The sequence below is a fragment of the Acanthaster planci genome, unplaced genomic scaffold (assembly GCF_054643075.1).
Source record: "Acanthaster planci isolate LZ-2023a unplaced genomic scaffold, COTS_SCS Contig137, whole genome shotgun sequence".
Taxonomy (NCBI): Eukaryota; Metazoa; Echinodermata; class Asteroidea; order Valvatida; family Acanthasteridae; genus Acanthaster; species Acanthaster planci.
In genome coordinates, this window is record NW_028257758.1 from 27,917 (window position 1) to 45,548 (window position 17,632).

General features: G+C 38.9%; 1 protein-coding gene across 1 annotated transcript in view; it reads left to right on the forward strand.

The window, feature by feature from the left end:
• Positions 1-16,376, forward strand: part of LOC147795182 (uncharacterized) — a gene marked incomplete at its 5' end in the record, with an annotated part of 29,351 nt that extends 12,975 nt beyond the window's left edge. Inside the window, 4 exons of the mRNA XM_087132217.1 lie at positions 4,574-4,822; positions 5,446-5,670; positions 5,941-6,111; positions 16,183-16,376. Of these exons, the coding sequence (XP_086988343.1) occupies positions 4,574-4,822; positions 5,446-5,670; positions 5,941-6,111; positions 16,183-16,299 (762 nt within the window). The remainder of the gene's footprint in view (positions 1-4,573; positions 4,823-5,445; positions 5,671-5,940; positions 6,112-16,182) is intronic.
• Positions 16,377-17,632: the final 1,256 nt, after the last annotated feature.

Here is a 17,632-nt window from a genome sequence, read left to right on the forward strand (position 1 = left end):
CCTTTCACTCGGCACCACTTATAACATTTACTGTTCAAGAATTTCTTTAGAGTTCACGAGTGACACAACACATGTAATGGCTTGGTGGAAGAGCTACTTAACATCAGATATGTCTCTTCAAAACGTAGTTACCTCTATGGTTTTCATTTGTGACTTACCCTTATTTTTGGCTCTTAGAAAACAAAATGTCACCGACCCTCTATATATTCTGGAGTTTTCAACCAAGAAAAAATCTTTATTTTTGTGCCACCGACCCTGTCCAGAACATAAAGAAAAAAAAATCATCATTTTAATCCCCGACCGATTGACTTGGCCTCCCCAAAGATAAAAAATACAAGAACCATAGAAGGAACTGTGCTCATCACATCAGGAACGGCAAGGGCAACTCTTACCCCGTCCCTTACGTACAAAAATCAAATGTAAAGAAGGCAATGAAAATGAAAGGGAACGAAATGCATTAATTTGCCAAGAAAACCCAACCCGGCTGTAAACCGTTCAAGTCTCTTTATTCTGTATTCATCTTTACCATTTGACTATAACCTTATGTACAATCTGGGCTCATGTTTCAGCGTAAAACAAATTACACGTATTTTGTGTTTACTTGTTTAACTTTTTTTCTCCGATTTAGTGGTCTGTACAGGAAATGAGGGGAATTTCATTCTGTTTTTCATGACACAAGTAATATACACCGTTTACATTTTGCCCTAAAAATAAAAATAATCTCCCTCTACCCATTCAATTTATTTCAAATCTACAGAAAAAAAGACGGTTCCTGGAGAGAGATGAACAGCCGTAGAGTTTCTTTTTAATAGAAAATGAAACACTTGTAAGGATTAAAATGTACGGTAAAAGAAACATTCTCTGAACTAGCAAAAGTTTCCAGTGTTATCCTTAGTCTCCGGTAAAATTTGGAGCACAAATCTGAAGGTAATGCTCGTGTTTAATGGAGCCTAGTAGCTTAAAATGTTTGTAAAAAAAATAACACCAAATTCAATATCACTGGAAACAGAAAAACAGTGGGCCGTCCATGAGGATGAAAAATTTTAAAAAGCAAAATTTCATGATTTAAGATCAGTAAATATGTTCCCCAAATTTCCTAAAGCAATAAAAAAACTATAACTTGAATTTCTGTTCAAAAAGAATCATTTAATTTTTGAACAGTTCTATCTGTTCATTGTAAAAAAGATTTGATATTTCTGCAATAATCACACTTTCAACAGAAATTAAGCAAGAAAATAACATTTTGACGCAGATCGGTCAAAACAGACATAAATAAATGTCACTAACTATCAGATTGCCAGTCACTGGGATTTTGCTTGCTGTGTCTGTATTGCGGAGGTCTCAGAAATCAAATTTCATCCAATTGGAGAATTTGTTACGCAGCTTATGGAGACTTTGACAAACAATCGAAATGGGTGTTGTGTCAATACAGTGTAGACACTGCCAAGCACGTGGTTCAAGACTTGACTCCAGGAGCAAATTCGTCGATATGACATGTTAATTTTCAATTGAGAATGCATCCAAATTTTGTGTGAAAGCTTAAAATGTCATTGCAAAGGAGGTTGGAAAATCTTTCACACTAGTTTTATCAGAGGGACAGGAAGGTGGACGGGTTTTAATAGTTCCATGAGAGTCGTTAAAACATTGGTTTCATGACCGAAAAGTTCGCTGACTACCAAAGAACCGCATGTCATTTTTTTGCATTTTTTTTAACGGCAGGCCTACTCTTTTAATATATCCGCAATACTTGTTATACCAAATCTTCTAATTCTGGGCGTTATCGTGTTTGTGACTTGTGAAGGTGTTTCCGTTGGTAAATTCTTGCAAGGTCTGAAGGTCTAGGCATTATGTGTGTTTCAACGTAAGGCATCGTTTGTGAATTTCAGCTTATGTTCGCCCATCATTAGCAAAGAGGGGCGCAAAGTTTCCCAAACAGTGCTTTGCATTTCTCCCATATGGTGGCAGTCAAGTCTTCGCGAATCGGCCTTTACCTTCGCAAAAGAAAGGACTCCCCGGACAATTTCTGAAATTGCACCGCAATTCGCAAAGAATTCTTCGCAGTAAATCGATCGCAAAAAGGTCCTATACTTCTAAGCGGTTACAGTAGTGATTATGGGGGAAAGTAAGATAGCCATACAGAATATACCAGTGAGCATTAGAAGAAAACAAAGTTAGACACTTAGGTCAACAAAATTCATGTTAATGAAAATGAATTTGTGCTGTATGGCCAACAATCAGTGTTTTTGACAGTTTTAACAACAGTGGACTTGTTCAGCTTTGTCATTTTGGCAATTTTAGAAACATGTAAGAAGCAACTGGCTGAGGACAAGGTGTTCATTGTTACTCCTGGAGTACATCTTAGATGTAAGATTTGTGATCACCATTTCCCAGGAACTGAGCAGCATAATTGTACAGATGGAGTGAAGTTGAAGTGAAGTAGTTGAAGTGAGCGGTCAATTTGTTTTTGCTGCTTCTTTGCCAATGCCCATCTAATTAATTGTGTGCTGATGGCTCTAATCTAGATGTTTTTGTACTTCGCCCCTGTAAGTTTCCTTGAGTATCTTGGAAGATCCTATCTCAAGGAGTCACTCATTGACTGGTTTTCGTTCTTCAGAGACATGCCCAACATGGCTTTTGGCAAAATCCTGTGCAGCTTGGAGGACCAGGCTACATTCACAAAGATGAAATGGACAAGTGTATGCTAAAAGGAAAGCAGAAGTACAGTTGAGGCTTGCCTGTCGCTCCTAGTCATCAGTGGGTATTTGTATCTTGGGACCTGCTGCCTGCATCCTTTGTGGAAAGTACTACCTGCTCGGATAGTGCACTCATGTATACTATTCTTTAACAGGAAGGATATCATGTCTAAAGTTATCACGATGTAGAGTTTGTCACCCACATTGCATACAGAGTGGAGGTCCATTCCAACAGGATCGAGGGTTGATGGGAGGATTCAAAGCTTAGAAGTAAATGAGAGCCATTGTACAGAATATGCTGTCTTAACACCTAGGTGAACTTATGTACAAGTAGCATCAGGGCGATGGTGACTCACTGCATTTCTTTATTGCGGACATTGTATTACAACCTTCTACCCTATGCCAGGGAAATCCAGTGGAAAAATTTATCATGAGTTCAAGAAAAGAGTCTGTAAACACACAATAACCAACAACCACATTGATTGGAGAGTATTTGCCGGGGAGGATGTTTCTGATATAAAACAGCTGCTCCTCAATACAAGCACAAGGTCGTTATTCTGTATTCTGGTTTGCGTGTGTGTGAAATCATTGTCCAAAATCCGGCTCAAACAAATTGTAGCGGAAGGAAAAGGAGCATATTGCCTGAGTAAAGGAATGTCCATACTACATATGTGAAACAAGTATATGTGTGGATCAGTGGTTGTGGGTGTATGTGTTTGGATTTGCGCGTTGCTTCTGGAAATTAAGGTGTAAAGGTGTAATTTCTTACTTCTCAAAATTCACGTCCTTGTTGGTTAGTGATATTGAAAGGACAGCCTGAAGCTGACAGATTCCATTTTGCAGCAACAAAAGCTTTTCAGAAAGAAAAAGGAGGAGTGTCCTTTTATTGATGAACCCCCAAACACTACAAGTTTTATTGGTTCTTACTATGTATGAAACAGGTCAAGCAAGACTATCCAGTACATGTTACACCATAAATCCAACTCCTGTCATCACTTTAACGCATATCATAAAATGATTAAGTTGAGGGTTGTACAGTTGTAGATCATGAAGTAAATCTCAAACACAAAGATGGTACATTCGCATAAATGTTTGTAGCCTCTTTTCATGAAAGTACACAACTTAAGATTTTAAAAAATCTGCTTTTCTTGAGCAAATTCGATCAAGGACCATACATATGAAGTTAAGCTTGGTTCGACTCACTCTGATCGAATGCACGTTAGTCAACAATGGACTAGTCTAGTCAACTATTCGCAACCAGCCTATCGAGGTTGGTTGCATCGTTGGTTGCCATCAACCGTTCTTAATAGTACAGAGCAGAGAGGACCAGTTTTAAGAAAAATGCAGGAAAAACAGTATGTCTTTAATAACAATTTTGCTTGTTGTTATTTTGGCCTTCCTGTGGCCACTAGTCCTAATGACCTGACAACATTTGACTAGGGTTTTTTATACTTCAACTTTACTGTACATGCGCTAGGTACATCACAAACTAACTACTAGTTACTAGTCCTTGATCGATCTTGCCCCTAGATGTACCTTACAGTTAAGTGGGAAATTAGCCTTTCCATGCTAGAATGCACTCAAAAACACTTGTTATTTTCCAATTATGACAAAATGGATAATGGGAAATAACAGCAAGTTGATGAACTCCCTTGAAGATGCTGTTTTGTTGACAGTGTTTTAGTTGCATTGTTTGTGGACAGCATTTCTTATACACACATTCACAAACTTAATTCTGGCTTGTTTGCAATTGATTGTGTTGTGTATTCCATGTTTAAAGTTACTGGTAATACATTACTTTTTTGATGACGTTTATACATACACACTGACATGTCATTTCAGTGAAAGTACACTGTTATTCTTAACTTTCATTTCTGCAGTCTGCCTATTACAGCCCTGATGACTCGGATAATGATGCCAGTGACATTGATACAACAGGCAGGTTTGGTACACAAGTCCAAGCTTGTCCTATGAATCGAGAGCATTTGGCCAACATGGAGGATAAGGGAGCAGCAGTGGATGGGACTTCATCAAGCGATGGTGAAGCAGAGCTAAGACAGGAGACATTTTACACACCTCCTATCAGTGTAACACCAGTGAAACCAAGAAGCAAGTCAGTCAGAGTACAGGTATTGATAGTCTTTCTTTCTTGTAGCTTGACGATTTTACACACCTCCTATCAGTGTAACACCAGTGAAACCAAGAAGCAAGTCAGTCAGAGTACAGGTATTGATAGTCTTTCTTTCTTGTAGCTTGACGTGCATATGAATTACCCATATATGGTTTGTGTTCTTTTCAACTGTGTTTATGTATTCTTGTGTGTGGATTCATAAAATCAAAGACTGCAAACAACAGTGTACTTCTAATGCACTGAATGATAAGTTATAGTAGATCCTGCCCAAGAAATTTTAATAAAATTACAAATAAACACCAATAATTAAAACAATAAAACAAAAAAATAAACACCGATATAAGTATATTCTCTACCCATTGTCAGGAACGGTGCAGTTTAGATTGAATTATCCCATCAGGATGTCAATACGATAATTACCTTGTATGTAATATTCAGACTTTGTTCCCATTTTTCCTCATATTTTGCTGTCATAGTTTAGAGTGTCCTTTAAAGTGAACTATTTGTGTATTATATTTCCTTTTAAAAAAGAAGTACATATTTAGAGGTACCGGTGTATATTTCAAAGTGACTGAGCTCACAGGTTGTAATTGAGATGATTTGGGGATTTCTTTGTACCAGGAGCCATATTCCAGCAAGGATAGTAACGAATGTGGCCAAGCTTTGCCAGTAGCTGATACTGTTTCTGTGTCAGGTAGTGTCATTGCTAGTGAGAATCTAGACAGTGACAAGCGAGACTGTGTGCGTATGCCAGCATTCTTACAGCAACCATTTTGCAATTGTGCACCTCATATACTGCAATTTGTACCCGTCCTTCCTGGAACCACTATGGTTATTGTCAGTCAGGTCAGTATTTTTGTAGCATCCCTTTGCAATGTTACTTGCAGTATTTATGTGTTCATACTGGTACCAATGCTTGACAAGTAAACCATTTAAATGTAATATTCATCTCCACAGCTCTAACAAGTTTTGGTATTTACAATTTTGGCTTTGTTAAAGTTAATGCCAACCCTGTGAAGTACTTCAAGCCTTTTGTTCTCGATTCTGCGATTATTGCAGCTACTCATTGTTTAAATTCTTCTGTGTATGAAAACCTCCTTATCAATTATTTTAAAGGTGAGAGTACAACTGGCCAAGTTAATCAACAATGCATTGTACCTCCTAAACCTGATTAGCCAACCAAGGAGTGAGGTGACAGAAGTTCAACAAAGTTTTTCTCTACGAACCTTATCAGAAGCATTAGAAAATGTCATCAAACAAGTCTGTGAGCATGCCAAGAAGTTTAAGGTAAAAAATTCTTGAACAACTTCTTTTCACTCTACATAGTGATACATGTACCATTGGTAAAGAGAGTGTGGTTGTGATTCCATATCTACAGGGTATTTACATTCTAAACAGTGGGTAGCCAGTGTGGCTCTCCATCTGCCAACTTTGAAATATGATGAATTTTGAAAGATGCTTTGTGGCATGTACAAAAAGCTGCACATTTTAAGTGGTGGTTTTATCATTTCGAGTAACTTTTTGTCAGCAACCACAAATTTCAGAAACAATACCTGGGACTTTTATTACACAATAACCTGTTTCTTAGGTTTTTTGTTATGCATAAATATAAATTTATGCAAATTGTGGGTGCAAATTTCAGACGTACATGTACTAATTGGAATTGGGCATACTGCAGACCAATGGCAAATGTTTGTGCGATAAACGTGCTATGATTAGTTGAAATCTCTACAAAATCTTTCAAGGGCATTTAAGCTGAATGCATTCCTTAGGTGTTGGGGAAAATTACAAGGACACGCATGATTCCAGCAGTCAAACATGTTGTTTATTCAAAACACCAACAATCAATGACAACACAAACTTTGCTTGTCTTGTCGATCCGATCTGTCAGACACTGCTGTACTTGATATTGCTGGTTGACAACAAAGAGTGTACTACGCTTTTGCACTGGACATATTTGTACACAGTGCCTGCACATAAAAGCCATTACTGGGTGTTTTTGTTAAGGAATAGGCATTTTACTTGACTGTTTAGAGGCTTGATATGGAAAAGCTTTTGACTATTTGTTTAAATGAGAACCAAAGAACTCTCAGCAGATAAGCACTTGTTGTATACTGTGACGCAGAATAAGCTGTCGCTAAGTGCTTTGGATGCCAAATGGTTCTTGTTACCAAAGGGTATAGGTTATTTGGTTAAGAAACATAACTATAAGAGCTGGGTGGTAACTCTCTGTCTCCAGGAATGACTCAGTTCTTCTCACACAAACAAGCGTTTTGGCTCTTTGGTCAGGTAGTACAGCGTAGGACCCAGTGTTACCTTCTTACCCTTCACTCTTTTAAACTGACTTGTTTTCTTTTCAATTTGGGACATGGTACAAATATTTGGTACAAATATGATCAGTTGTTGTACTGATGCTACCACTTTCTTGTTCACACGGGTAATACAAGTACCGGACTAAAGCATTGTTAAGTATCGGTTTTCTCTGCCGCTCAAGTCAGTAGAGTTGGGTTGGCTCCATTCACAACCGCCGGTAACTGTTTCACGCAATCAAGCATGATCACTTCAGTAGGACTGAGCTCTTAATCTTGATGGTCTCTGATCAACTGGTCTTTTTATCGTTCAAGACTTTCATGACCAGGGGTAAACCCATTTGGTGTTTTGCTCAACCCCCCCCACCCAAGTTTAACATTTCTTGTGCGTATTTGTGTCCAAACAACCGTTCAGCCAAAGTCATATTATACCGTTCAACAATCCCTTGCAATCGGTGAACCACTGGCTCACCTACAAGCAAATTTACTTTTTACTTTTAAACAAAGTGTTAAATTCAGTTGTAAATTCTGTCCCAGTAAATTGTGTCTCTTTTGTTCTTTGTCGACTTTTTTGTTGGGAGATGCCACTAAACAAAAAATTATACCCGGTGAATGCTGGTGCATTGATGATAGCGCCACCAACCATTATAACAGTTTTAAAAAGTCTCTTAAATTTAAAACATTTAAATTAAAGAAGTATCAATTAAAGAAAGTATATCTTAAAAAGATGAATCAGTGCAGCAAGAAACTACACCCAAACAGATGGTTAAAATTGCCAAGAGCTATCAAAGGCGAAAGGAAAGACGTTGTGATTACCCTTAACCGTAGTACCATCAGCTCAGGACAAAAACTGATTGTTAAGTGCCCTCCGTTAGGCGTAGATGACGTGATTGTACCCAACATGAGTGAACTAGTGTTCAAGCTCGAGCTAGATGACACATTGGACGACAACAGAAGCGTGTACAACAATGTAGCCCAAAACTTAATTCAAGAAATGTATGTAAAGTTGCAAGGCAATGAGATTGTGAGCTACAGAGACACGGACACGTCCATCAATTTTAAAGACAATTAATTACACACCAACATCACTAAAAACATGGCTTACTTTGGACTCGAATGAGAAAACTGGGCTAAGCTCCATTTGGGAGCAGGCGACCCCAACGACTCAGCCAAAGATAAAGGTAAACATTTGGAAGCAGGTACGCGATTCCTCTGGATGTTCAGCTGTTAATGGATCACATGCCTTTTTTTATCAAACAACTGTTGACGTACGAACTCAAGTTTAATGATCACGATGAAGTTGTGAAGAATACAGATACAGCCGCGCAATACTCTGTGTCTGGAGTAAAAAGTTGTAACCAACCGAGATTTGGCTGAACGATCTGCAGTAAACATCAGGGCTCAGTGCACTGCTTGTTTAACCAGATTCACAACTTGGAAATGCAAACGGTAAACAATTTTTACATGTTGTAGAATGTCTCGGTCAATGATTAAAAACTTGAAAGGCATCTTGTTTTTGTTTAAAGATTCTGCCATCAAGAACCCTCAGTGGTTTTACAATCCCCATGTCACAAAAACCAGCATTACCGTAGAGGGCAAGCATAACCAAATGTACTCGTAAGGCATGTTCGTATACCAACTTTTGAACGAAGTTTTTTGAAACTCTGAAACCAAGTTAGGGCGAGCTGTTGTTAAAGACTTAAATCTGACAGGTATAGACATGGCCTATCACCTGAAAGACAAGTACAGTTTATGGCTGGACTTCAGAAGCTTCGATGACAACACTACCCATGGATTGGGATGTCCCATCAGCGATGGAAGCGGCATCTCGATACAAATGACAAAAGAAGCTGAAACTGGTGGCCCCCTCAGATAGTCATGGATGCTCAGCTTACTATCGAAAATGGAAATTTTAAGAAGTTGGTGTTTTAAAGCTTCCTAATCTAGCTCTGAATTTCACCGAGTTTGTTTTGGCATTTCTTTTTTAAATGGGTTTCAGCTTGGTTTAGAATAAAACTTGCTAAAATTAAAATGAGTCAAAAACACAAACCACACTGCGCTTTAATCGTAGGCAAAACAAACCCCAGGAAGACCAAGTCGGTCATAGATCTTTTAGAAACTGAGTACCGCTATGTCTTTGAATTGATCGTGATTATGTGCCCGACATTGTTCAAGAATAAAACTTATTTAGACCACTTGTACAGGTCTACACCGACAAAACGTCTTTTTGTATGACTTTCATTGAGAAGAATTGAAACTTAAGCTCTGATCTTGTACCGTAATGTTATTGACAACATTAACAGCTCTGGACTTTTGCAGACAGCTGTTCTTCTCACCGAGACATCAAGTACAGAAAAAAGGCATGTGCATTGAGCCACATGGTGTTTTCTGGACGACAATATAATCATTTGTGCTGGCTCTTAACCCAGAAGTACAACTCTGTTCTTAAAGACTACCGTGAGAACACTGCTTTAATCAGGCTTTGGACGAAAACGACATGGTTCTGGACAATGAAAGGGCTTGGTTGAAATGACTCTTGTGCGCCGTGAAGTATTCCAAATTGGTTTTAAAAACAGAGCTCCCTATGTCTTGTTCACTGTTGTAAAAAAAAAAAAAAATTAAATATAATTTGTAAAAAGTAACAAATAAAAACAATGACAACAGAATCCAAACCGGATATACAAAAGTGTGCAGCGGGTGTAGAAAATAAAAGATTTTTCTGATGTTAAAGTAAAGATAAATGGTAAGCCTCATTCTTATTTTTAGCGAGTGTATTCAGATGTCAAAAGTGTATAAAGATCAGGACATGACGAATCGCCGTTCGATAGCCCAGTGCAATCAAATTTTCTTTTGGGCAATTTAAAATTTTGACTAGCTGTGTCCATTCAGGCATGTCCAGAAAGGCTGATGTCTTTCCTGTCTTCACAAAACATCTTTCAATCACCTTTTCTCGCATTCAACTGCTTGTTTTTATGTGTTTTTCCTACTTACATTTGCAATGTTTAGGAAGAAACTTCCATTATTTTCACAAGTTCCCATTCACGTTTTGCTGTCGCAGTGGTGAAAACAAAATTTGTAAAGCTCAGTGCATCAAACAAAGCTGCACTGGTTCCTGCCGCACCGCCCCACGCAAAAGAAGGCGTGATGGAAATGTAGGAACCAGAAGAAGTCTATACATGCATGCAACCCTAAAGCTGCAGGTTGAAAAAAACATTGATGTTGCCAGAGGTTTTCTGCAAGTTAATTACAGAACTTCGTCTCTTATTTATGTATGTATTTCCAGTGTTCATGAGTTTAATTTGAAGTTGTTTTGCTTATACTTGAAGCGAGCATGTTTCAAAGGAAAACCGCACCTGGATTTATGATCCTGGCATTTCGAAGAAAGTCAACTGTTATTGTGAATTGCATTTTGTTTCATCGAAATCGATCAAGGGAATGGTACAAAAAAACCAAGGACTGAACATTGGGGAACGCCAGAGGTATTTTAAAAACTGGCATGGACTCATATGCCTGTCCTTCAGTGATGATTTTTTGAGTACGACCACTGAGAAAGTTGCCAATCCGAGTATGCAGTGTACCGGTAATTCCATAGTGACAGAGTTTTAGCAAAACAAGTTTATGGGGCACCTTATCAAAAGCTTTTGAAAAGTCCAATATATCTACATGTACATCCATAGTCTTTTTGTTATCGATTTGTTGATTTATGTCATAAAGGGGTTGTTATTATCTGAGTTTGGGTTGATATCCTGGCCCTAATCCATGTTGATTGTCAGATAAGATATTGAACTTCTTCAGGTGTTTTGTGATATGGCTGGCGATGATGTACATCTTGCAAGGAACAGATGTTAGGGGTAAACATGTAGGACAATAACTCGAAAGATCAGACTTATCTCCTTTTTAAAAACAGCAGACACATACGCAATTTTCCAGGTTGCAAGGACGTCTCCACCATCAATGGATGTCTGAAAGACGTCCTTGAATATTGGTGCCAGTGGAGTAGCCACAACTCTAAATAACCATGGAGGTATACTGTTAGGGCCGGGTGCTTTAGAAGGAGCTAGGTCTTTGAGCAGCTTTTGTACACCTGTTGTTGAGATTTCTAGTTTTGATATATGTTGTATACCTTGAAGGTCTGGCAATGAAGACAAGTGATCCGGATCGAATGCTCTCTGGAAACATCTGTTCAATATATCTGCCTTGGATTTACTATCATGCACTGCCACCATCACCGAGCAGTAATTTCGAATTGTGGAGACAAGGAGGCCAGAGCGGAAAATATGAATGAAAAAATCGGTCACAACTGAAAGAGGTGGAACAGTTGGATCCACCGAACGTCCTTTGCACCATGAGTCAAAATGTCTTAGTTGGCTGTCATAAATCTTTCTTGTGGATTCTCGTCGACCTTTGGCAGCCAAGGCAGCATTGTCTTGAGAAAGGTCTTCTGCTTGAAGGATCACGTGACAACGTCCAACACGTTAAGTGTAGGTGAGTGGGGTCCGGATGCAGTAGACTAGACCTGGGTGGAAACAACAAATCTGAACGTGGAGGCAGAAGAAGGGGAACATCAATCAGAAGCCTGCCTAACCGGGGGAACCACGCTTGTCTTGACCAGAATGGGGTGATGAGAAGAATGCGGCAATTGCATTGTTCGATCTTTGTCAGTACCAATGGAATAAGTGATATCGGAGGGAAAGCATAAGCTGGAAGACCCTCCCAAGAAATGTGTAGGGCATCGAACACCCATACCTGGGGATGTGGATAGTGGCTGCAAAATGTTGGCGGTTGAGCATTTAGGTGTGATGCAAAGAGGTCCACGTGAGGTCTGTTTATCACCTGAAAAAGAGCTTGAACGATCTCTGGTTGTAGGGCCGACCAGAGATTCCCTTGATTTCCGATAGGCCAGACCGGCCCCTACAGGCCACATTTGAAGCAAGATATGGGACGGAGAGAACCCCCCCGCCTTTTTGTTGGTCATTGTTTGATCGGAATCTCAGGAATTCTTTACAGACTTCTAGGGGGAGGTGTTAGGTAACAATAGTCTAGAGTGTGTATAGGAATTGGACAGGTAAGGGGGGTACCCCTCCGTCCCATATCTTGCCTGGTATAACAGGCCGAGAAAAGCAGTAATACAGGCCGAGGATCATATCGACCACAAAACGAGCAAGCAGTCTCGGCCTGTAGAGATACCGGCCGGCAGTAGACGCCATGCCTTAACTTTTTCGTAGATAAAAAGAGTCAACAATTTTTAAATTACTTGTGCGTTTTGCTTGAAGTTTTACTTGTAGTTAAGTGTTCCCCAAATCCCTAAGTCTGCCACAACTGTTGAATGTATTTTTATCAAACACAAAAATTAACCACTTTACCCAGCTTCAGTGTAACTTCACTAACACTAAAACCAGCGCGTCAAACACACTTTCCATCTTCCTTCCTTTTTCTAACTAATAAATCAACTCAAAATCAATTCAGTACTTGCGCTCATTCCCGCTAAATCTTCATTGTAAAACTCAGTCTGCTACAATTGAAACATTATGCTGACACCGCAAGGGCTGATTTTGAAATGGCACAATGTATTGTACCAGTCACTGCAATTACTGATTCTAAAAATCCCAACATGAGACTAGGAGTCTCTGCAGGTTGACTAAAACTGAAAGAAACTGCCAACAATGGGGCGGCCTTGCTTAACCAGAAAAAAATTGCTCATGTGGTTTGCCAGGCATTGGCGCATGAGTGTCACTATGAAAGTCGGCTTTGCCTGTGGTCACCTCTGGTTCATGTTAGCCGCGGTAGACTCAAGTGGTTCCTAAAGACCTGCTCCACTCTTTAAGCAGGCTCAGAAGCAGTCTTGGTGGGTTTGGGGCAATGCCTGTCCCTAAACTGAAAAGCCGAGACTGAGACCACTCTAAGGCTGTCTCGGCTGGGTTTTAGAGAGTTTTAGAGCTCAGAATTGGCCTATTTGCCCTATTAATGTTTCCCGGTGTGGCCCAATGAATGAATGTTAACCACTACCAGCCGGGGACTCTGGGATTGGAGCCGTATGGTTTATATGTGTGGCCGGGGTCTCCGAACTCGGACAAAGGAAACAGGGCCCTGTAACAAAAGACCGTACTCCGAACAAAAGACCAGGCTGCTGGGCATTACCGGCATTTTTCACTCTCAAAAGTGGTGATAATCCCGCATTATTTTGAAACCGTATACCAGGGTTTGGGGTATTTAGAGGAAGGGGATTACCACCGGGGACAAAAGCTCTCCACCACCGCAGTGATGAGCCACACAGCACCGCTGCATGCTAATCTGGCCCCTATTGAAAAGAGGTCAGCAGTGCACTGAGCCAGGTTTGTGAACAAAAGACAGTTGTATAACACCACACAATCTGGGCTCTGTTTACAAGGCTGCTGGCCTGGCTGAAATACTTGGGCGTCAATGAAGGTCACCTGTCAACTTAGAGTAGTGCCTAAAAATTACTTGGTGCAGCTATAAACAACCGTTAAATGAAATGATGAATTGTTGAAGGATTTTGAAAACGGAAAAAATGATAGTCATGCTGGCCCAGCATCCTCAACATTGAAAAATGCCCCGGTCTGAAGTGGTTAAGCAGTACTAGAGCAAAACTTTCTTTTATTTGATTCTCCTTTCAGTTAGGACCTACCTGAAATGTGTAACATGAAAGGGATAAACATATATTTAACAAAGTGCAAGAATTTCAGCATTTTTTATTTGTAATTTATTTCTTGCGGGTAAATTTTGCCCAAAATCCTCATTTGGAGACTTTTTGTGGGGCGGGCAGCAGCACACCTTTTGATATGGGTCGCAGTTTGAAACGGGGTGTCTATCCATGAGTTATAATTGCTATACTGAATGACCGCAATACCAAACATTTTGTGTGGACCCATTATGTTTGTTACAGTGGCATTCCACTGCATAGAATAGAATAACAAAAGTGATGCTTTTCTTTCATCTTGTTGTGTTGCAAATAGAAGATGCTGATTTTAAGAACACATCAAAAATTGTCATGCAATAACATAATATAGCTCTTACTTTACCCATTTTTAGCCTTATTTGTTAATGCAATGTGGAATAATATGAGCACAGCACCGAAAGTTTGAAGTTACAGTTGTTCCTCAAATCATTCCTACCTAAAATGGCAGAAATTCATAATATTGAAAAAATTACCCATATTATCAGAAACATGGTAATCTTAGCCTGTGATCTTTATTCTGTCATCTCTGAAAGCATTACTAAATATTATACTGATGTATTATCAAGTTATCTTATTTCTACTTTCATCTCTTAATTAATTGCATGGGGTGAAACTAAGCATTTTGTAATCTTTGCTTGGCACGAAAACTAGAGGATGATCCTTTCATCCATTCCCCCCTTCAAAAACTGGGGGAAGGATATATCCCCCATCACAATGGGATTAAAATCAATGCTAACAGGATACCTATAAAAGTTTTGGAAAGGTCTTCCAGTGTGCCTCATTGAAGTCAAATACAAAGCAATGCATACACCTCAGCAATTTTTTCTTTCATTGGCTTTTTTGCAGTTTGCGAAAAAGACATACTTTTTGGCTTTTTCGCAATTTTGTGAAAAAGGCATTCTTTTTTTTGCTTCTTCCTTTTTCCATTACTCAAAAGCCCATTTGTTTTGTACACGTTTTTTTCTTCCGGTCACTTTAGTCATTTTTCAACTTTGGATCATCATCAAACTTATACCAATGACAACCCTTATGCATAGATGGTCCTAGAAACATGACGTGACATCATCAAGTGATTTATTATCGATTTTTACCTATTTATTGTAGCCCATTGACTTTGTACACGTTTTTGAGGCGTTATTTTTGTACTTTAGTAATCGTTGATCGTCGTCAAACTTGCAGCAAGTACTAACTATAAAACAAAGATAATTAGCTGTTTCAGGCACCGGCCAAAACAGCTATTGTTTTTGTTAATTATTATTATTTTTTTAATTTCTTCTCAAATCCCATTCTATAACATGGGTTTTCGTTCTGAGCAGGACTTCTCCCCTTTTGCAATTTTTGATTGACTTCAAACTTGGCAGGTCTTTGGACAATCATCCAAGGATAGTCCTAGAAGAAATTTGTGATGATGACGTCATCATGCGATTTCTTTTTGAATATTTAATTTTTCCCATTGACGTACATGTATTCAAGCCGTTATTTTCAAACCTTTGCAATGTTTGATCACTTTCAAAGTGATAGCCAACAAAGACCCTGATGCAAGATTTATTGAAAATGAATGACATTATGATGACTTCTTCACCTTATTTTTGTATTGATTTTTGAACATTGTATTCCCCCCCCCTAGGTTTTGTACATGTTTTTGACTTGGCATGAAATCTGTAAATTTCAAAGCCTTTTATCTCCTGAAGGACATGTCCTATGTGGTTGAAACCTTGGATCCAAATGGTCATAATGACAGATTTACACCATTAGGTTTGTGCAGTAGATTGATTGTTCAACTTAAGAAAGGGATGCGAAAAAGCCCTTTGTTCTGTTGGCCAACAGAAAGATAACCTCTCATTTTTATATTACTTTTTTTTTGGGGGGGCAGTACCTGTGCTATTGTGATGGAAGATATTAATCACTACTAAAGAAAATCTTTTTCGTTTTTTTTTTTGGGGGGTATGTGACTGTTAGTCAAATCCAAAGTTGAACTGATGGTAGTCAAGGAGTTGTGATGTTGACCGTCATCTTCTTCCTGAAGGAAGACTGTAACACAAATTGGTTGGGATATTGCAAATTGAGAAACATGTTTAGTTACTTCCACTGGCAGCAGTAAGTGAGTGCAACAGAAAGGGGGCAGTTGACCACAATTAATCAAGCAAAATTCACTCAGTAATTCTGTATTTTGACTGCAAGTGGATATGGAGGAAGGGATAACGTGGATTTTATTCATAAGATTGACATCAATGATACAATTATTAGCTTTCAATATGATATTCGAAAACAAAATGGGGAGTTTGATAAACCTTGAACTCCTGTCGGCCTTGTTTCACCAGTCTCTATGTTTTATTTTATTGTTGACTGTAGACAAGTAGCATGTTAAGGCATCAGAGTGAGCTCAAGGAGTGTTGGCAGCATGTGAAACGCTTTGGTCTACAGGCCTACTTAGACACCAGCAAAACATCTTCAATGGCACCAAGGTAAATGACAAGACTAATGTTGAAAATCTTGTAATTTATCTTGCGTAAAATCTATGAAGTACAAGGTGTTAGTAAGCATAGTTAGGGGAATAACACCGTCAGGGTGGGGAACAGGTATGACAATGACGGCCAGGACTAATCAGTGAATGTCAATGAGTAACGCGCCTCCTTGACAATGTACCGCACTGTGGATTCATGAAAAAACCTCATCCTGGAATGTAGTCGACTAGTGTCTGTGACACTGAAACAAGTAGGCCTATGATAATGAACATCCATGCACGATACAAGTAGGCCTGTGACAATGTAATGACCACACTTTCACATGAGTTTACATGTCAAAGAAAGTCTAAGAACTCCATCTCCATTCTTAGTTGACTAATAATTGTAAGGTTTAAGGTGTAGAGATTGTACTTTTTGTTGATGAAAATCCTTTTGCAAGGCAGCTTGGAAGCAACCACCATATTTGGATAATATCATTATGTTCAAGGGGTGATTTTGAATTTGCAAAGTTTTTGTGTTGAGAAAATCCTTTCCTTAGATAAAATTTAACTCCACACCAATCCAGTTTATTTATTTTGTATTTTACACCTTGCCCTCAGTTTCCTATCGTTTGAGTTTACAGTGAGTTTGGCGACTTTCTGTTGGTACATTTTGTTAGCAGCCTTTTGCATTACCCGTTCATGAATGGAGACTCTCAGAACATCTGCAAACACTACACACACAAAATTGGCACCTGTGAACAAATGTGGTGTGCCAAGTGAAATGATCTCTTACACGGTAGTCAGATTACCATTGTGAAAAAGAGAACAACATTTTTGTGTTCACGATAACTACAGCATTCTGGGCAGAAATATTTTACAGACTGACTGAGGCTGTTATGTACTTTCTTTCAAGTAAGATATTTTGGGATTAAATGATTAAATTTCACCAATTGTGTACATCACTTTTATTGTGTGATGGATTTCCAATAATTTTGTCCTAGAATTTTACTAAAGAAGTTGTGACTGGCTTCTCCAAACCCTAACCCCCTAGTGTGTGTGTAAAATCATATTAATATCTGAGGATATGGGACTGTTAGGGATGTCTTGAGAGCATTTTCTCACCCCAATTGGCTTAGAGTTTTTGACTATATCTGACAAAACTGTTACCTGCTTCAGATTCAAAGTAGTATTTACCTGGGATAGACATCCTGAACAGGTTGCAAAGTAGCCAAGATATTTTTGTTAAATGTGTTGTCTTGTACAGGATGTCCCCCAACTGATAGTCCAAAAAGGAATACTGTGGCCAGTTTACTTCTATAATGAACACTGCAGTAGTTTGATGTTTATAACTATTGT